General features: G+C 57.6%; 1 protein-coding gene across 1 annotated transcript; it reads left to right on the forward strand.

The window, feature by feature from the left end:
* The first annotated feature begins 2473 nt into the window (after positions 1-2473).
* Positions 2474-18293, forward strand: PARP10 (poly(ADP-ribose) polymerase family member 10). Its single transcript, XM_063131261.1, has 10 exons — positions 2474-2726; positions 6107-6352; positions 7890-8126; positions 12429-13309; positions 13682-13894; positions 14132-14240; positions 14534-15553; positions 15717-15856; positions 16853-17027; positions 17672-18293. Exons 1-10 carry the CDS (start codon positions 2567-2569, stop codon positions 17971-17973), a joined length of 3483 nt encoding a protein of 1160 aa, XP_062987331.1. The 5' UTR covers positions 2474-2566; the 3' UTR covers positions 17974-18293.
* Positions 18294-20244: the final 1951 nt, after the last annotated feature.

The raw sequence follows: 20244 nt of genomic DNA on the forward strand, positions 1-20244 counted from the left end.
TGTTCAGTCTTTTTCTAATTGTACTGTCATGAATTTTAACATTTAACGTGCTCACTGACGCCTATAGAGTCTGAGATGTAACTCTTGGGTTTTTTGCAATTTCTCTGAGCACTACACGGTCTGCCCTTGGGGTGATTTTGCTGGGACGTCCTCTCCTGGGAAGATTGGCAACTGTCTTGAATGTTTTCCACTTTTGAATCATCTTTCTCACTGTAGAATGATGGACTTTAAATTGTTTGGAAATGGCCTTAAAACCCTTCCCAGATTGATGGGCAGCAGCAATTGCTTCTCTAAGATCATTGCTGATGTCTTTCCTCCTTGGCATTGTGTTAACACACACCTGGATGCTCCAGACCAGCAAACTGAAAAAACTTCGGCTTTTATAGAGGTGGTCATACTTGCTGATGATCAGTTAATCACGGGCATTTGATTAGCAGCACCTGTCTGCTACTTAGCATCTTAATTCCTATGGAAGCAGTAAGGGTGTACTTACTTTTCACACATGGCTTCTCCATTTTGGCTTTATTTCTGTTAAATAAATCATGACACGGTGTAATATGTCATGTGTTGTTGTTCATCTGAGGTTGTATTTACCTAATTTTTTGACCTGCTAAGGAACAGATGATTGTTATTATGTCCTGATATGTGAAATCGTACAATTCCAAGAAGGTGTACTTTCTTTTTCACATGACTGTAAGCACAGTGTGCAAGCACTAGTAAACTTCCACAGTTGCTATGGACTAACATCGCAGCCACCGCCCTTAGCAATATTGTCTGTTGACCGAGCAAGCCGGGTCTTTCCAGATAACGTACTTATCTCCTGACCCCAACTGTGTATGTGGTCTCTTCGTCTAGGCTGCATGGCTGACAAGGCAAAGGTTGCCTAGAAGTTACTCCTTTCCTGACCAGGCGCCTAGGCTGCATATTTGCCTTACTGCTTGTCTTCTGATAGAGAACAGGTAACTATTAGTTAACTATTATTTATATCAGTATATTAAAGTTTTTTTAAAATATTCCAGTTATGTCTATATTATATGTGACAATTGACAGTGATACGGTCACCAATACATCTACCCCTTTCTCCCATTTCATCGTCTTAACTGTGACCAAACCAGAACTTCAGTTGCAACTTAACCTGAAATGGAACCGAACCAAAACACACTGTGGTTTGATCCCCTGGGATGAAAGGAAAGAGGGGATTGCTCCTGGGCTTTCCAGAAGCACCTGTAGCTTCCTATTGGAAGCAGGATGCTGGATTAGATTAGCCTCCTGCTTCACAGCTGTTCCCCCGTCCTTCATATTCTGCCTCCATGGCAGGGGAAGCCTCACCCGTTCAACTGCAGCTGTTAATCAAAGCACAGGTGGGCTAATTTCTGCATGTGTGTGGCCTGCGGAGACCTGCCCCCTTTGCCTTGCTGCCCCACGCTGATCCTGATACCACTATGTTTGTGGTTGGCAACAGGGTGTGTGTGTGTGTGTGTGTGTGTGTGTGTGTGTGTGTGTGAGAGAGAGAGAGAGAGAGAGAGAGAGAGAGAGAGAGAGAGAGAGAGAGAGAAATAGGATGACCAAACCAGATTTCCTCAACCTGGTGCCCTCCAAGATGTGCAGGACTACAACTCCTATAACCATCCAGCCAATGCTCTCTGGGGGACTATGGGTGCTGTAGTCCAGCACATCTGGAGGGCACCAGGGTGGCGTACGCTGGCATGGATGAAGGGGGTGGGTTTGCCCCCCCTCCACCCCGAATTAAGAAGCCGGGAGCCGTGCCAGGAAAGAAGGCGGCAAGGAGCCCCACAAGAGGACCGCGCAGGGTTCGGCGGCGGCGGCGGCAGCAACCCCGTCCGCCTTCCAGACGTGCTCGAGGCAAGCACCTCGTGACAACGCTGCCGCGGGAATGGAGGAGTTGGGCTACCGCAAAGGATTGTGGGGGTCGTAGTCTTCCCTCCCCAGGCTGCAGAAATGGAAGCCCCGCACAAGGGCAGCAGAACGGCAGCCCCGGCCAGGACGCGAGACGGCTGCTCGCGGGGCCTTGCGCGCCAACTGCCCGGGCAGAGGAGACGCGCCCAGCGGGCAGGGCGAGGGCAGCCGTCGGGCGGCGGCGGCGGCGAGGGAAGGAGGCTGGAAGGAGGAGGAGGAGGAGGAGGGCGCGTGGAGAGCGCCGCCACTGCCGCCTGGCCGCTCCAGCACAGGGACGGGACCGGACGCGACGCGACGCGACGGGGCGGGCGGGCGGCTCTTAGGCAGGCTCTCGCCGCCGCTTTGGCTTCCTCCTGCCGCTCGTGGTGGTGGTGGCGGCGGCGGCGGCGGTGCCCGCGAGGGTAGTGGTCCTGCGCCGCCGCTGGCCGTCTCGGGGCGGCTCCCGTCCCCGCCCCTTCCTGCGCTCGCGGAACCCGTTTCGCTTTCGCTTCCCGCGGTGGAGCTGCTGCGGCTGCTGCTGCTGCCGCCTGAGGGCCAAGTAACGGGGCCGGGCAGGACCGGGCCGAGGGGGCGCCGTCGGGAAGAGCCCTGCCGGGCTGCGTGCCTGGGGCGCCCGTCTGACGCGCGGCGCCGGCGGCTGCCTTGCAGGATGGCGGAGGCGGCCGTGGAGGTGCGCGGGCTGACCCCGGACGTGGCGGACGAGCTGCTGGTGCTGTACTTCGAGAACCGCCGGCGCTCGGGCGGGGGGCCGGTGCAGAGCTGCCGGCGGAGGGGCAGCCGGGCCCTCCTGGCTTTCGAGAGCCCCGAAGGTGAGCGGCGGGCCTCGACGGGGCGGGGGGACCGGGGGCTGAGGCAGGGCCGGGACTAGGCCGGGGGGGGGGGTTCGCGCTGCTGGCTGCCTGCGGCCGGAAGCCCTCCCCCCCCAGGTGGCGGCAAGGGGGCAAAGGGGGAGCAGGCTGCGAGCTGCCCCGAGCCCGGCAAGAGGTCAGACGCCAGGGCAGATGGCTGTGCGTGAAAGCCATGTTTCCAGGAAGGGGGTTGGGCGGGGGGAGGGGGCGCCCCCCCCTGCAAATGCTGGTGGCGAAAGACAAGGCTCTGGGCCTCATTGACCAATTGGAAGCTAGTAAATCGCTGGGCCCAGGTGGTTCCCAGCCTTAGAGTTCTTGAAGAGCTCCAGTGCGCAACTGCTGGTCCCCTGCTCAAAATATGCAAAATGCCCCTAAGACCAGGAGGACCGGAAGGTGCCCCGTGCGAGGGCAGGTTTTCAGAGAGGGATGGAGTGGGGGAGTGGGTGGGGGTGGGGGAAGCCGGAGGGAGAAGAGGGAGGTCTCGGGCATTAGAAGCAAAGCAGCTTAACATTTGTTCCAAGCAAATGGGTGGAAAGCGTTATTCAAGATAAAATAATCAAATATATAGAAGGAGAGATCAGCATGAAGGAGAAGCAACGGGGCTTCCACCAAGGTAAGTTCTGCGTTACTGATCCTTTAGAGAACTTTGAGACCTTTAAAAAAAAAAAAAGAAGTCTTCACCTTCTGACAAATAGTCTGCAATGCTGGCGCCAGGCAGTTCTCTCTGGGGCGGGCATGCCACAACCAAAAAGTCCCTTTCCTAGGTGGCCATCTGGCTCACCACATTCAATGGGGGACATTGGAGGAGCGCCTCTGAAGATGAACTTGGGGTACATAGGGGGGCAGACGATCTTGCAGATAGCCTGGCCGCTTTGAGGCCCAGTATTGGGCAAAAGGCAGGATACTAATAAGTATAATAATAAATCTGGCCCAAAGCCATTTCAGGCTTTAAAAGTTACCGTATTTCTTCGATTGTAAGACACCATCGATTGTAAGACGCACACTAATTTCAGTACCACCAACAGAAAAAAAAACCCTAAGACACACCCGCGATTCTAAGACGCACCCCATTTTTACAGATGTTTATATAGGGGGGAAGTGTGTCTTAGAGTGTACATTGATGGTGCTATATAAATAAATAATAATAATAATAATTGAAGAAATACGGTAATACCAGCACTTTGAATTTGGCCTGGAACTGGACGGGCAGCCAGTGTAGTTTTCAGAGTGCAGAGCATAGTCATATCATATCTCGATCCTCCCAGAGTGCAGGACACAGAATAATGGGCTCAAGTTAAAGGAAGCCAGATTCTGGCTGGACGTTCAAGGCCTTCAAGAGGCAGCTGGACAACCCTCTGTCAGGGATGCTTTAGGGTGGATTCCTGCCTTGAGCAGGGGGTTGGACTCGATGGCCTCAAAGGCCCCTTCCAACTCTGCTATTCTATGATTGTATGATTCTATGATATAAACTAGTCCCCATTAACAATCTTGCTGCCCTGTTTTGAATCAGTTGAAGTTGCTGGAGTGTTTCCAGAGGCTGTCCCCTGTATAAATGCATTGCAGTAATCCAGGCGAGAAGCTATCAGAGCATGGCAACAGGAACTTGGCCATCTCTGTCCAGATAGGGTCGTAGTTGGTATATCAGCTTAAGCCGATAAGAAGTGCTTTGTGCCTCCAAGGCCACCAGTGGCAATGCTGGATCCAAGGGCATCTATCCCCAAGCTACAAACCTGATCCTTTAGGGGCGTTGTAGCCCCCTCCAGAAAAGCTTGAACACCACTTAGCCAGAGGTTGAGCCACCGATCGAGCCACCCGCCAACAGCACCTCCATCTTTTCTGGACTGGTACTCAAGCAACCCCCCACCCGCCCCCATGGCCTCACTTGTACATAGTAGATGAAAAGGAGAGGTAGAGCTGGGTGTCACCTGTATATTGGTGGCATCTCAGGCCGCCCCTCCAAATAACCTCCTTCAGCGGATTTATGTAGATGTTAAGCAGCATGGGAGATACTACTTCTGATACTGGAGTAGCATATCAAGACTACCAGTTGCTGGGGAACGTGGGCGGCAGTGTTCTGTTGCACCATGTCCTGCTTGTTCATCCCTGGCTGATTGGCCACTGTGTGAACAGAGTGCTGGACTAGATGGACCCTGGGTCTGATCCAGTATCAGGGCACTTCTGATGTTCTTGCTAGCCACTGATGGCCTTCTCCTCCAGGAATTCGTCTAACCCCCTTTTAAAGCCATCCAAATTGGTACAAAGTAATATGCACTGGGGCAAAAAAAACCCAACTTTGCATGTACACTGATGGGCTCTGAGCTGGCAGTGACTGACGAGGAAAGAGGTCTTGGGGTTGTGGTGGACAGCGCGATGGAGATGTCAACCCACTGGGCGGCGGCTGTGCAAACAGCAGATTCCCTGTTTGGGATAATTAGAAAAGGAATAAAAAAAAAACCCTGTTAATATTCTAATCCCTTTGCACAAATCTGTGGTGCACCACGCTTGGAATATTGGAATACTGTGTGTGGTTTTGGCCACTGCTTCTCAAAAAAGATACCGTTGAGCTGGAAAAGACATATGAAAGGGCAACCGAAAGGATCAAGAGGCTAGAGCGATAGGTTTGAATTTTAGCTTTTAAAAAATGGTATGTGTGTGTGTGAGAGAGAGAATACTGATAGAGGCGTATCATCCCTTGAAGCGGACTGGTGGGAGATTCAGGACAGGTAAAAGAAAGGGCTTCTTCAAGCAACGCAGAGTTAAACTATGGAATTCCCTCCCACAAGATGTAGCGATGGGCACCAACTAGCTGCTACAGGTTTGGCTTTTGCAGAGTGTTTTCATTCTGTAGCTGCCGTCTGGGAAGGATCCTGATTATAGTAAATGTATTTTAGTTTTAATGTGTTAATATTACTTGTCATTCCATTATTTTTATGTTAATGGCAAGCCGCCTTGGTAGGATTTGTATTCTGAAAGGCTGCAAATAAATAGGTGTAATAAAAAGTAATAATCATAATTAATAATCCTGTGATCTGGCTTGCATGAGTTGACCGCTAGAGGGCCCCACAGGCAGGCAGGGTGTGTGGGGTGTGTGGGGATTGACAGCCCTGTGGGTCCCTGCATATGTCCTGTGCAACACGGACTCGGCCAGAGCCTCTTGGGGTGCTTACACCAGTGGGGGGGGGGGTTGTGGTGTTCCAGTGGCACAGAGAGCTGGAGGCCTGGTGTGGCAGGGGCGTGCCCCGGCTGGTGCTTTCGCAAGACAAGGGCCATGGACTGGTTTGGCAGCCCCCTGGCCGTGGGGCCTTGGTCATCGCCTGGCCTCCTTGCTCTCTCCCGTCCAGATGCGCAGAATGTCCTGTCCAGAGCAGACCACGTCCTGCAAGATGCGCGGCTGGTTGTCCGGCCTGCTGCTCCTCGGGATTACGGGAAGCTGGCCCTCCGGGGCCTGGACCCCCAGACCAGCCTGGACCTGGTGGAGCTCTATGTGGAACATCTGTTGAATTGCGAACGGGGCGACTTTTCCATCTACCGGAGCCGTGCCGGGGACGAGGCGCTGGTGCAGCTGCAGCACCCGCTCAGCAACCCAGGTACCTGGGAGGGCTGCCGTTTTGTGGGCACGGGAAGTGGCACCCCTGGTTATCGGGCACGCTGGCACAGACTGTTTTGGAGGGGGGTTCGCCATTTCTGCACAGTGTGGGATTTGCTGCCCTCTGTGGAATTGGCTTCTCACAACTCTCAGCTCTTCTTATTCAAAGCTTTCTCTCCCCCCCCTCCCTTTATGACTACAGAAGTCGGAAGCTGAGTGGCATTGGGGGAGACACGGGCCCACCTCCCCGTGCCCTCCTGCCTCTGCTCCAAAATCCCGCCTGTTTTATGCTAAGTCACCTAGGTCTCCGTTCATTAATGTAGTTTTAAAACATTTCATCTTCTATAATGTTATTTGGTGTTTAATTACAAAATTGATTTTGTAATTAAACCTTGAGGGGGGGGGGTGTGGGGGCGGGGTCTGCTGCAACCCCACAATTGAATCTGCTCGATGTAGCATTTCTTAGTTTCATTTTGTTGATTTTTATTCAGAGTGTCGTTCATATGTTAGCCAGAGTCCTTGGCGTGAGGCAGGTGGGAGTACAAACCATGTAGCCAAAGTGTTCTCTAAGCAGCCCCCCCTCCCTCCCCAAATAGCCAGCTGCCAAGCCCTATGTGCTACAGATGCTACACGTCTGCCACACCCCACTTCACCTATGTGATCTCTGGGCATCACACCTACGGGCTTTGCACCTGCACGAGGCCTCACTTTGGGAAACTTCCATAGCTGAGGATCGCTTGGGCGGAAACACCCCACCCACCCCATCACACACACACACACACACACACACGTCCACCGTCCCATTGCACACGCTCCGGCGGGTTCCTGCTCCCCCTTGGTTCTCCTTTGACTGCTGCACTTAGCGCCTTGTCGGGAACTCCACTCTTCGAGAACTGCGTTCTTTCCAGTTGTTCACCGAGGTTTTGTTCTATTCTTAATTTATTTATTTATTTATCACATTTTTATACCGCCCAATAGCCAAAGCTCTCTGGGCGGTTCACAAAAATTAAAACCACGGAAAGCATAATAAACAACCAACAATCTAAAAAACTCAAATACAAAATACAATATAAAAAGCACACAGCAGAAATTGATATAGATCAAAATACGGAATTAAAACAGAAAAGTTTAAATTTAAGTTAAATTAGGTGTTAAAATATTGAGAAAATTAAAAAGGTCTTCAGCTGGCGACAGAAGGAGTACAGTGTAGGCGCCAGGCGGACCTCTCTGGGGAGCTCATTCCACAGCTGGGGTGTCACAGCAGAGAAGGCCCTCCTCTTCATCTTTAGCTCTGTGTGTGTGTGTGTGTGTGTGTGTGTGTGTGTGTGTGTGTATTGCTCCTCAGTCTCAGGGGACAGAGGGGAGAGCAGGAACCCTCTGGAGCGTCTGCAGTGGGACAGACATGAGGAAGAGAGGGATTGCACGCACCGCCACCACCTTGAGTTCCTTGGAGGAAAAAAGTCAGGGTAGAAATGCAGGTCACCCCTCTATCCATCCATTGGGCCTCTTGGCTCAGGGCCTCTCTGCTTGTCTGTCAGAGTTCCTGGACTTGGTGGAGCAGGTGCAGAGCCGGGCGCTGGATGGGGCCAGCCTGGCACTGGACTGGGTGGAGCGGACGGACAGCCTGCTTGTCCGGAGCGGCGGTGGCAGCCGGCTGAGGCAAGACCTGCTGGAGCTGTACTTCGAGAGCAAGCGGAGCGGCGGGGGCCCTGTGCGGGCGGTGAGGCTGCTCCCCAGGGCCACGGCGGCCGTGGTCTCCTTCCAGGACGGTGCAGGTACGTGTCCGAGCTTGACTCCCGCGGGCCGTTCACGGAAGAGCGGCGTTTGCATTTGGGTCTTTATTGCTGCAGACCAGGTGCCTAAACGGCCCTCGGTGAACACAGCTGGGGGGCCCCGGGCTGCCTCGGGGAAACCCGTCTTTGGCTGGAGTCTCTGCAGCGTCCTTGTTCCCAGCAGGAGACGGTCCTGCACGCACTCGGACGCCGGGGGCGTTGTGAGGGCTCAGACCTAGTCAAGGTCCCAGCATTAAAGACGTTGATCTCAGTGGGGCAGCGCCAGCGAGGAGCGGGCTGTAAAAACAGGGGCAGGCCTGTTTTATTTTATTTATTTATTGCATTTGTATACCGCCCCATAGCCGAAGCTCTCTGGGCGGTTTACAAAAGTTAAAAACAGTAAAAAAAAGTATACAAAATGTAAAACCATCAAAAACATAAAAACAACAGCATGCATTTAAAAACAACCATTCTGGGGTCCGTTAAAAAACAAACTTAGCGTTATTAAATGGTGTTAAATGCCTGGGAGAAGAGGAAAGTCTTGTCCTGGTGCCTGAAAGATAACAGTGTTGGCGCCAGGCGAGCCTCATCGGGGAGATCATTCCACAGTCGGGGGGCCACCACCGAGAAGGCCCCCTCCCTTGTTGCCATCCTCCGAGCTTCCCTTGGAGTAGGCACTCGGAGGAGGACCTTAGATGTTGAGCGCAGTGCACGGGCAGGTTCATGTCAGGAGAGGTGTTCCGTCAGGTATTGCGGTCCCAAGCCATGTAGGGCTTTATAGGTTAAGACCAGCACCTTGAATTGGGCTCGGAAATGTATAGGCAGCCAATGCAAGCGGGCCAGAATCGGTCACGCCCCCCCTCTGACCACCTGACCCAAACCGCTAGCCCATAAGCGCAGAGGGCGCCAAAGGGGGCGTTGCTGCTCTTCCCTGTTGATTCAGCATTTCCCGGACCCCCCTGCCCTCCTTAGGAGGCGCTTGGGCCGATCCCGACAGCAAGCAGGGGAGGGGGCTGCTGGGCCCCTCTCGCCCAAGCTGTGGCTCTCCCTGGGAAGACTCCAGGCCCGGTTTCCCGGGAACGCGGACCCAGCTGTTTGGGCGGAGTTTCAGTCACTCTTCCCCGGAGAGCCTGTTGCCTCCGCCCTTGGGGGCCAGGGGTCCCTTTGCTCCCACGTCACCCCTGCCCCACATGCTCTGCTTGGAGGCTGAGGAGGGCCGGAGCTGCCGAGTGCTGAGCTGTGCCCTGCTGCGCGTGATGCTTACCAGCAGCCCCAGATCTGGACCAGGTGGCCCTGCGGACGCCTTCCACTCCAGAAATGGTGACTTTGGGCGCACCAAGGCTGGATGTGGTGCATCCCTGCACAGTGCTGGAGGCGAAGTGCAGCGCCCGGTCTTCCACAGGGCCAGTTTGAGGGAGCAACTTGAGAATCTTCGTCCCTCCCTTCTGCCGCATAGTGATGGTGTTTAAGGAAAACACCGTAGACTCAGCCTGGGGGATCTTGAGGGTGAGTTCCGGGTGTGTGTGTGTGTGTGCGCTCTGGAATAATGAACAGCAGGGAGCGTGCAAGGAAGTGATCTTGCGGGGAGGGGGTGACCGCAGGCTGCAGGAGGAGCCCGTTGGGATGCACATGTAGGCTGCGGATTGCCTGTGCCGTTCCCAGGTGGAGGAAGTGGGAGGGAGGCGCTTCCTGTCCCCCTCCAGCGTGGGCCTTTGGTCTCGCCGGAGGGACTCAAACTTCCGCTTTGAGTGAGTTTAGTTTAGCCCAAAGCCTGTGCACAGTACAGCGGGACGGGGGAGGGGGGGCACCCAAGGAAACAGCATCGCCAAGGAGCCCTAAAATCTGCAATTTATTTTTATTTATTTATTCGTTGCATTTATATACTGCCCTAGAGCCGAAGTTCTCTGGGAGGTTTACAAAAATTAAAAGACTGGAGATTAAAAATCAATATACAAAATTCTAAACCATAAGAATATAAAAACAGCTAACATTTAAAACAATTTTTAAACTCTCGGCCAGGCCAAAGGCAGTTAACAAAGTATGCTGTGAAATGCCTGGGAGCAAAGAAAAGTCTTGACCTGGTGCCGAAAAGATAACTGCGTTGGCGCCAGTCGGGCCTCGTCAGGGAGATCATTCCATAATCGGGGAGCCACCACCGAGAAGGCCCTCTCCCTTGTTGCCGTCCTCCGAGCTTCCCTCGGAGTAGGCACCCGGAGGAGGAACTTCGATGTTGATTAGGCACTGTAACAACATTCTGCATTTTATTTTTAACAACATTCAAACTGGTTTTGTTTTGTTGCTGTAGCTGCTGCAAACTGAGCCACTTTCTAGGTTACAAAGTAGAGCATTTAATAGTTCTTTTCCCCCCAGTTTCTGAATAATAGAAATGTTGGAAAGCTCCAGCAAAGGCCTTAAAGGGGTCGTTATCCCTGCCTGGGACTGTGGAAGATCCTCGACAACAGATAACAATCCACAAGTGCAGCCTCTTGCCTCCCAGAGGCCTCCCGGGGCCACGGTTTGCATCTCCTGCAGGTGTGACTGTGTCAGCTCCTTTCTTAACCTACGTGGGATAAGATCTGACACATAATCCTTGCAACCAGGCCTCTCTTGTTACTGTGCAGGCATCAGAGTTACATCTAACCACAGACGGATGAGGTGACTCACGGCACGATCGTGCCTCAAAAGCTGCCGTCCTCCCACTGAGAGTATATTTTGCTTTGCGGGCCTCTTCTTAGCATACAGAATGCTGTACGGTGGGGTACGCAGAGGCTGAAGGGGGGAGCCGCGTGGCCGAGGCTTTGGGGCTGAATAGATGAGCCTGGGTTTCCACCTCCAGGCTTGGCAGCTGATCCTCTCTACCCCAAGAGAGTGTCCCTGGACATGTGGCAGGAATGCTGCAGCACGCGGAGCGGCTGGTGGCATCGCTGCACCCTCCGGCTTGGCGGGTCCTCTTCACCCCTGAATCAGAGGGATGGCGAAGCAACGCTTCTGTTCAGGGCGCACAGCAGGCCCTCGCTCTCTCCCTCCCTCTCCCCCAGCCGAAGCGGCTGCCCAGCGTAGATCCCTCCCCTCATGGCGGTCCTGGGGGTTTCCCTTCTCCGGCCCCTCGTGCATCTTCCTTTGCTGCAGCAGTCAGTTCGTCCTTCCCACCAGGCATGGCGCGTGGTTGCCTGCTGCAGCCAGCCTGGGATCAGAGTGGTGGGTTCGCTTAGCAGAGCGCAGAGGACTGTCTGCTCTCTGTGGCAGGTGGCTGTTTGCTGGACTGCAGAGCATTCGCTCAGAGCATTCGCTCAGGGCAAGTTTTCTCTGTTGCCCCTGACTGGCCGTGGGGGACCTCGCCTATGGGGGGGCCGGGGCACGACCACTCTGGCAAGTAGTGCAGTGGTCCAGCACTTGAAATGACCAGAGTTTTTTCCTCTGCCACGGAAAACGTAACCCCAGCACCAGGACTGAGGCTGGGGTTATTGGTCCCCCGGGGCAGATGGATAGTTTGGCTGGAGGGGTGGGGTGGGGTGGAGCCGCCCCCCTTGCCAAGAGCAGCTCACACTCCTGAATGGGCCCGTGGGGAATTATTCCTCACCCCCCTTCCAAATCCTATTCACTTGCCTTCCAGAACTAAGCAATGAGAAAATGCCCACCACTGTGAAATTGTTAAAAAGAAATCTTCTAATCCATAAAATCAGTAAACAAACTCCACCATGGGTTGGTAATTGCTCTTTTGCCGTGAATAAAGTTATGGAATGCCCACCCTAACGCACGCACGCACGCACCCCGATGCGCAAATCTTCGCTTGCGGCTGGGGCAGGGCCCGGCGGCCCTCCTGCTTCGGAAGTGGGGCAGTGGCTTCCCACGGCTGAGCAGCCCCGTCCTTCTGTGCTCCCCCTCTGCTTCTGCTGACCGGGGTCTCGGAGCACCTGTGGAGTCTCTGGCCTCAGCCGCTTCTCTGCTTTTGGGCCGTCAGCTGGCCTGGACCGGCTGAACAAGCCCAGCGGCCACTTTTCCAGCTGGCCAGAAGGGCCTGGCTCACCACAGGGACACTAGCACTTAATGGGAGGGTTGCAAAAAGGTCGGGGTGAATATTCCGGCCCCTGGGCGTGTTACGGGGGCCTGGCGCTGGTGTCTTCAGGTGGGAGCGAGGCGGGCAGACTTCTGGCACGCGGGTCTGCTTTTCGCCCAGCAGTGGGCTGGCTTTACGCCATCATGGGGTGGGATGGGGTGGAGGGCAGTATGGGAGGCGCCTTGGACCCCAGGTTGTTTCCCGGTCTCCTTCACCGCCTCCCGTGGTTCCGTCTCCTTTTTCCGCAGTGGTGGAACGGGTGCTGCAGCGAACCCATCAGCTCACAGATGGCAGCCTGGCTGTCTCCCCTCACTATGACTTCCTGGAGCCCGCGGAGGAAGAGGAGGAGGAGGAGGAGGTGGCAGCGGCGGCAGGAGGAGGAAGGGCCTCGCCGGAGGACAGGGGGACCCCCCCGGTCTGCATTGCCCTCCCCAGAGCAGCCACGCGGCGGCTGCTGCTGCAATCGGACCTTGCCTTGCAGGAGCTCAGCGCCTGCGTCCCAGAGTGCTCGCTGCAGCTCGATGAGGCCGGCCTGCACGTCCTGGGCGGGGATCGGGATCGCCGGCAGCAGCTGCAGGAGTCCGTCCAGGCGGCCTTGCAGGGCGTGGTCCAGGAGCGGCTGCCCTTCTCCACCTGGGTCCTGGACTTCCTGCAGCAGGAGGAGGTCAGAGGGCGCCTGGCGGAGCTGCTGGCCGAGCGGGGGCTGGCCGCCTGCTACATCCCCGCCACGGGCGAGGTGCTGGTCACGGCCCTGAAGCCCGCCACGGCCCGCCTGGCCACTTCCCTCCTGGGCTCGTGGCTGAGCTCCATCTCCCTGCCTGTGTCGGAGCGCCATCTCCCGGCCCTGGCCTCGCCCCGCTGGGCCCAGGTGCAGGCAGGGCTGCGGTGCTGCCTGGTGCGCCTGGCGGAGAGCGGGGAGCGGCTGGAGGGCCTGACCCTGTCCGGGCTGGAGCAAGAGAACGTGGCGCAGCTGGAGGCCTTCCTGCAGGACAGCGCGCCGGATGAGGCCCTGGTGGCCATGGAGGCTGCTGCCCTCCGGTACCTGCAGCTCTACCATCACGAGTTGCTGGCTGGCATCGCCGACGTCACGCTGCTGCCCCTGGAGGGACCTGACATCACTGGCTTCCGGGTAAGGCGGTGGCGGTAGCTGGGTGCCCCCTTCCTGGGGCCCTCTGCTCCCATCCTGCCCATCGGGCCGTTCTCCCTCCTGTGTGCCTCTCTCTTTGCTCCCTGCCCCGTCGCTGCACTTTGGGAAATCCTCAGCTCTCCCAGGGGCCTTGTTGAGCCACTCTGCCTCTGCATCATTGGGGCTGGAGACTGTGGGGCAGGGTGGGGTGGGGTTTGGCGCTGCAGCCCCTCTGCGTTGTAGGGAAGGGTGGGCTCAGATCCCTCCTCTGCCACTTCCTGAGTCGTCGTCCTGCCAAGGTTGGCTTGCAGGGGCGTTGGTGCGTGGGAAGCTGGTCAAAACTAGCTTGGTCCCCTTCTCCTCCCTCCCGTGCAGCTGAGTGGTGAAGCCCGAGCCTGCCAGGTGGCGGCTGAATTACTGCAGAGCCTGCTCAGCGCCACCCACACCCAGACGGTCAAGCTGCAGCTGCCCGGCATTAACCGCTTCCTGCTGGACGAGCGTGGCCAGGCCACAGTGCGGGACCTGGAGAGGCGCTTCCGTGGGATCGTTGGGCTGGAGCGGGTCTGCTGGAGTCCACCGGAGGCCCAGGTGCGAGTCCTCCTCCCTGCACCACTCTGCAAGGAAGGGCGGGGGTGTTGGGGGCGTGAGAGGGGGTGGGTGCCTGGGAAATGTGCAAGAGCGGAGCCGTGAAGCCAGGGGCTCTGCAGGAGACGGATCTGGCCTGTTCCCCCGGTGAGGAGGAGCTTCCTAGGTGCTCGTTGCTCCCTCCTGCTTGGGGGTGGGCAGAGGGACGCCATTTCCGACACCCCTCTCTTTGGTCCACAGCATGAGCTGGAAATGTCTCAGGAGCCCCTGTCTCTGAGCTGCCGAAGGGATCCCCTGCCAAGACCGGAGCCACCGGGGCGCTCAGGCAGCGGGGCTGGAGCCAACATGGGTAACGTAGCCACCCCTGCCCCACGGCCCTCCTGCAGAGGCAGAGCGGGGCGACACGCCGCGCGCTCTGCCCTTGGACCAGCTGTGAGGCTGGCTTGGGCACAGCCAGGCGGCTCCCTTCCCGCCCCACCCCCATGCTGCTGGCAGGGGCCACGGACCCCCATCCTTCCCTTGCCCAGTCTGGTGCTGCCCTCGGCTGGATTTGAACCCCTTTCCTCAGAAGCCCCCGTGAGCCCATCCTGGCGGCTTCTGCAGCGCTGAGCAGCAGCGTCTGTCTCTTCGCTTCCTCTGCAGAAGAGATCAAGGGCCTGCTGTCTGCCCTCCAGTCGTCCGGCGTTGCTGTTTCTGGACCCCAGGTGGGGAGATCCTTGGCTGTGGGGAGCAGCAAGATGGAGGAGGAGGAGGAGGAGGAGGAGGAGGAGGAGGACGATGACAACGACGACGACGACGACCTGGACCTCTACACCGCCTCTGAGCAAGTTGAGTCGGCGCCGGCACGAGCTGGCCCAGAGGGGGCAAGCTTCTTGGACTCCCTGGGAGCAATTGAGGACGGGCCGCTGCCCCTTGCCGCCCCTGAGAGCAGCACGTCTGAGGAGGAGGAGGCCCAGCTGCTGCTGGCCATCCAGGAGTCCATGGATAGCGCATGGCAGGAGGAGGAGGAGATCCGGCGGGCCACGGAGCTCTCCCTGCGTTCCTGGGAGCGGGAGCGGGCGCCCAGTCCAGACGCCGCCCTCCTGTCTGTCCTGAGCGCTTCGCTGGAGGCGGCCGATGAGGCTCAGCTCGTGGTCTGCGTGGGCTCGGAGGACGGCGTGGCGCCTCTGGCCCACGAGCTGGAGATGGCGCTGCGAGCGCAGCTGCGGGAAGAGACGGTGCACAACGAGGCCTTGCGCTCCCTGCCTGCCCTCTGCCACGGCTACCTGGCCCACCTGGAGCGCAAACACGCAGTGCGTATCTTGCTGGACGGAGCGGTGGCCACGGTGTGTGGCTTTGTGGACTACCCCGTGGCCGCCACCCGGGACCTCGCACTGCTGCTCACCCGGTTGCTGCAGGCAGAGGCGGTGGCCGGCGCCAGGGACGCCGGGGACAGCTGCTGGGTCCGCTGGGAGTCTGCTGGGTGTGGCTCCCCCACCCCGTACTCAGAAGAGGCCAGCACCCTTCTGGAGCAAGCGTGGCGCCGTGGACACAAGCGCGTGGACGTCTTCTTCGACGGACGGCCCTTCAGCATCGACTTCGAGCGCATGGAAGAGTACGACCTCGGGAACGCCCGGTCTCTGCCCATCGGCCGCACCCAGCCCCCACCTGTCGCCCCCCCAGGTAGGTGCCCCTGCCCCCCTCAGCTGGCTTCTGCTCCAGCCGGTGGGCCTCTTTGCCATGCAGAGGTTGGGGGTGGATGAGCAGACCTGGCCCTGGTTTGGGCGGTGGGGGGGCTCCTCGCAGGCCCGCTCCCCCTCCTCATGGGCAGAGCCCACCTTCGCAGGCCCCCCTGACCCTCCGGCCCTGGCTGAGGAGAACGTGACGCTGATGCCCTTGGCCGAGGGCTCGCTGGAGTTCCGGGAGACGGTTCGGCACTTCTACGACACGCTGGAGGAGTTCCACAACAAGATCCGCATCATCAAGGTACAGCTGGGGCTCATGGCCAGGGGTCTGCGGGGCCTGTCGTCCCGGCGCTTGCCTTGTTATACCTGTGCGGTGGGTGCACAGCTGAGCCTGAGAGTGGGGCTAGTCCCTGCCCAAGAGGGCCCCAGCGGTGGCCTCCCCCTGAGTCAGGCCTGTGGTGCGTCCGGCTTGGGGTCGTCTGGGCATCAGAGATCCAGGCAGGGGCCCTTCCCAGCCATCCTTGGGGCTGGGCCTGGAACCCCCTGGCCTGCCAAGCCGGGCTGAGCCAGCGTCCCTACCTTGAGTTTCCTGGCCTGGGGGAGCCCCCTCCCCCTCCCCCTCTGGCTGGCAGCCAAGGCATCCCAGGGCCTGGCCTTGGAAGAGGTCGGTTCCATGGGCTGGAAGCTGCGGGGGGTCCCTGAGCAGCCCATCATCCAGGCTAGTGGGCTTTCCTGAACCAGCCCCGGGCCTTCTCCCTCCTCTTCCGTGGCCTGTTCCCGCAGCCTGTGTGGCCCCGGCTGCTGACTACTGCAGAGAGCACCCGCTCCTGCCACCCACCGCTTTCATGGCTCTCTGACCTCCAGGCAAACAGGTTCCTGCGGAAGCCTTGCTGCTGCTTGTTGCAGCTGTACGGCAGTGGATTTGGGGAAGGGGGGCAGGGGCCCTCCCCTGAGAGTTGGAGGCTGCCCCCAAGGCCAGTGTCATCCGCCTGGGCGGGCAGCAATGGCCCTCGGAGCAGCCTTCCCCTTTTGCCCGGTCCCTTTTGAGCAGGGCTTTCTGCTTGCAAAGCGGTGGCCCCGGAATGGGTCCCTTTCCTTTATTCAGAGAAAGCAGGTTCTGCCGGCAGAGCGCTGGATCTCAGCCCATCCCCAAAAGGGAAGCTTTGGGACTTTCCTTGTGCCTGATTGCAGGGAGGGGGTGGCGGCGTAGCGGCCCTAAGCGAGGCGGGAGGGCGGGAGCCCCTGGGGCAGTGGGGTGTCTGGGGCCCTGACTGGCCCCTCGTGTGCCGCACGGCAGGTGGAGAAGCTGCTGCACCCGCTGCTCTACCAGCAGTACCACCTGAAGAAAGCGGCCATGGAGAAGGCCTGCGGGCACCGGGAGGTGGAGCGGCTGCTCTACCACGGCACCAACGAACAGTCCAGCCGCGAGATCTGCCAGCACGGCTTCAACCGCAGCTTCTGTGGCAAGAACGGTGAGCGGAGGGAGGGAGGGAGGGAGGAGGCCTTTGGGTCCACCTGCCCCGGAGGAGCAGGGACCTTGCCTTCTGGGAGGGAGGGAGGGATAGGCCTTGCGTGGATCCGTCGCCCACGCTGTGCAGCAGGGCAGCAAAGCCCAGGCGCTCGAAGGAAGCCCTCCATGGCGTTGGGGGCGGAGGCTGCCTCTCCCTCATAGGGCCCCTGTCGCCCTGGCCTTCTAACGCCCTGCGTTTTAGGGGACCTGGTCTTCGTGCTAGGGGTGGGGATCCTGGCAGCGTCTGAGCACAGCCTTGGGCGTGCTCCTGCCCCAGCTGTGAGCAAGCAGGACTGGAAGCCCAAACGGGCTCCTGACCCTGCCGATTTTCTTTAAACTGCCAATCTTTCACCTCCTGGGTGACTTGGAACTTGGATACGCAAGGGATTCCAGGGGGCTGCAGAGGCTTCATCCCACCCAGAGCCGCTCTGAAATTCGCTGAAGACGCCCAGGAGGCGGCACGGGGCTCCGTGGCCTTTGCGTGGACGGGGAGGGTCCGCCGGGCGGCTGCACAAACGCTCCCCCGTGGCATTGGGTGGGCCACCTGGCCATTCCAGTCGGGACTGACAGACACTGCTCCTTCCTTCCTTCCTTCCTTCCTGCCAGCCACACACTATGGCCACGGCGTTTACTTTGCCACGAAGGCCTTCATCTCGGCGCAGGACAAGTACTCGCCCTGCAGCGGTGACGGCAACAAGTACATCTTTGTAACCCAGACGCTGGTCGGGGACTACACGACGGGCAGCCACGGCATGCGAGCGCCACCCCTGCGCGAAGGGGATGCTGCGCTCCAGCGCTACGATAGCACGGTGGACAACTCCCAGGAGCCCTCCATCTTCGTCATCTTCAACGACACTCAGGCTTATCCGCAATACCTCATCACCTGCCGCTGGTCCAAGCCACGCTGAGGGGACGTGGGAGGAAGGACGTGGACGACGCTTGCGCCCTGATCTCCACCCCCGCCCTCTCCAGAGCTACCTCAGTGGCCTTCTGATTCACAAGTGTCCTTCCTGCTGTGGGCTGAAAGGGAATCTGGGGCCAGCTGGAAAAGAGGGGACGTTCTTGGCCTGATGCTCTCCTGAGTTGGGGAAACAGCGGAGAATCCAGCACACACCTGGCTGGCCATGCAGCTGCATGAAGGGCGCTGGTCCCCCGTGGGGGGCAACTGTCCCGCCCAAGGACTCTGCTGGTGACGGGCAGGGAGGGGGCAGCACAGCAGCACGGGGGGTGGGGGGCTGCTGCTGCTGCTGCTGTTGACCCCAGGGGAGGGGGAGTTGAAAGATGGGAAGTTGCTGCATTCAATAAAAAGCCACACACAGCTTGTCTCGTGCAGTGGATGTTTGTTGTAGGGCTGGGTGGGTGGGAGGGAGGGGGGAAACTGAGGCCCAGCCCCTCCTTTGTGGCTCAGCCGAGGGCCAGGGCGTGGCTGTGTCCCTCAGGCAAGCACACGTTCTGGCAAACTGACACGGGACCCCCAAATCAGTGAGAGTTTTTTATTGGAGGAAATCTACGGTGAAAGTTCATAATGCAATTCAGAAAGATTGAGGGGAGACATGAGAGCACTCTTCAAATACTTAAAAGATTGTCACACAGGAGGGCCGGGATCTCTTCTCAATCCTCCCAGAGTGCAGCACATGGAATAATGGGCTCAAGTTACAGGAAGCCAGATTCCAGCTGGACATCAGGAAAAACTTCCTGGCTGTTAGAGCAGCACGACAATGGAACCAGTGACCTAGGGAGGTCGTGGGCTATCCCACACTGGAGGCAGCTGGACAAGCATCTGTCAGGGATGCTTTAGGGTGGATTTCTGCATTGAGCAGGGGGTTGGACTCGATGGCCTTGTAGGCCCCTTCCAACTCTGCTATTCTATGATTCTATGAAAGATTCCTGATCAGATCCTTCAGGCAATCACAGTGGGAAATTCTGGAAAGGCTTAACAAACCATCCCGAGGGAACATAGCCAAAGCATGAACAAGATCACAGGAAAGGTAAAATCCTCAGGCGTGAGGTGTCCTGTGCTTCTGCTTTAGCACTGGGAACTCCCTGCCACCTGTCAATAAAAATAATCCACAGCAAATGAGAGTTCAAGTCAATGAAAAGCTTCACAGTACATTTCATGGCAAAGTCCTTGGTAATCAAAAGTCCAATGGGGAGAAAGTCCATGTGCAGAGTGCTTTCAAAGTCCCAGGTGGTGATGGAGCCAAACAGGGATGGGTTTGGGTCCATGCCGGTGAGACATTCCTAGTAAAGGTTCCTCGCCTTTGCTGTAGGCTTAAAAAGGAGTCTGCCTCCAGATCACTTGACAGGCAGGAGCTCTGGCCTTTCAGAGCAAGGGCCTTGTCCCAACAGGGTGGCATTGTTCAGCCCACCAAGATGAGGCTTCCGTCTGAGTAGCTCCTCCAAAGCCCCAACTCTATCAGGTTCCCAGAGGAGCCTTGCAGCGACTCCCATCTGCTCTTCTCTGAGGACACTTCACACAGAGAAGCTTGTGCAGATTCTGACATTCCAAACTAGTTCTAATTAAATGTAAGTACAAATCTGACACTGGGAACCCAAAAACTTGTACCTGACAGGCTGGTGGGACCTGAGACATCTGGAATCCTTGCAGAACTTCTGCCGTAGTCAGACTGAGGCCTGAGTAGTGTTGGGTGGGGGTGGCCATATTGCCCTTAGAGCCCCGTCTCCCCTGTAGGTGCTCCCCAAAGTAGCACGGTTCTTGATGATCAGCACCATGCGGATCAAGGGCGTTCGTTTGGCTCCTGTGAGAAACATCTTCTAGTGGCCTGGGTTCTAGTTCGAATCATAGAATAGCAGAGTTGGAAGGGGCCTACAAGGCCATCGAGTCCAACCCCCTGCTCAAGGCAGGAATCCACCCTAAAGCATCCCTGACAGATGTTCTGCAGGTTCTGACCTTCCAAACTGGTTGGCTGCCTCTTCCTCCTCCTCCCCTTCTGCAGCCATGTTGAGTTGTCTGTCAGGGGATCCACTTCCCAGAACCTCACTCTGCCTGGCAGCCCTCACCTTTCAGCCATATTCTTAGGGGATAGGAACATGCATCTAGCCCCAGGTAAGGCAACCTGGTGCCCTCCAGATGTTTTGTTTGGCTTGGGCTGATAGGAGTTGGGTACTGGCGCATTGTGGTCCACTCTGGCTGGTTCTGATGCTCCAGGAACCTGGGG

This window comes from Elgaria multicarinata, chromosome 7, assembly GCF_023053635.1.
Source record: "Elgaria multicarinata webbii isolate HBS135686 ecotype San Diego chromosome 7, rElgMul1.1.pri, whole genome shotgun sequence".
In the NCBI taxonomy this organism is placed as follows: domain Eukaryota; kingdom Metazoa; phylum Chordata; class Lepidosauria; order Squamata; family Anguidae; genus Elgaria; species Elgaria multicarinata.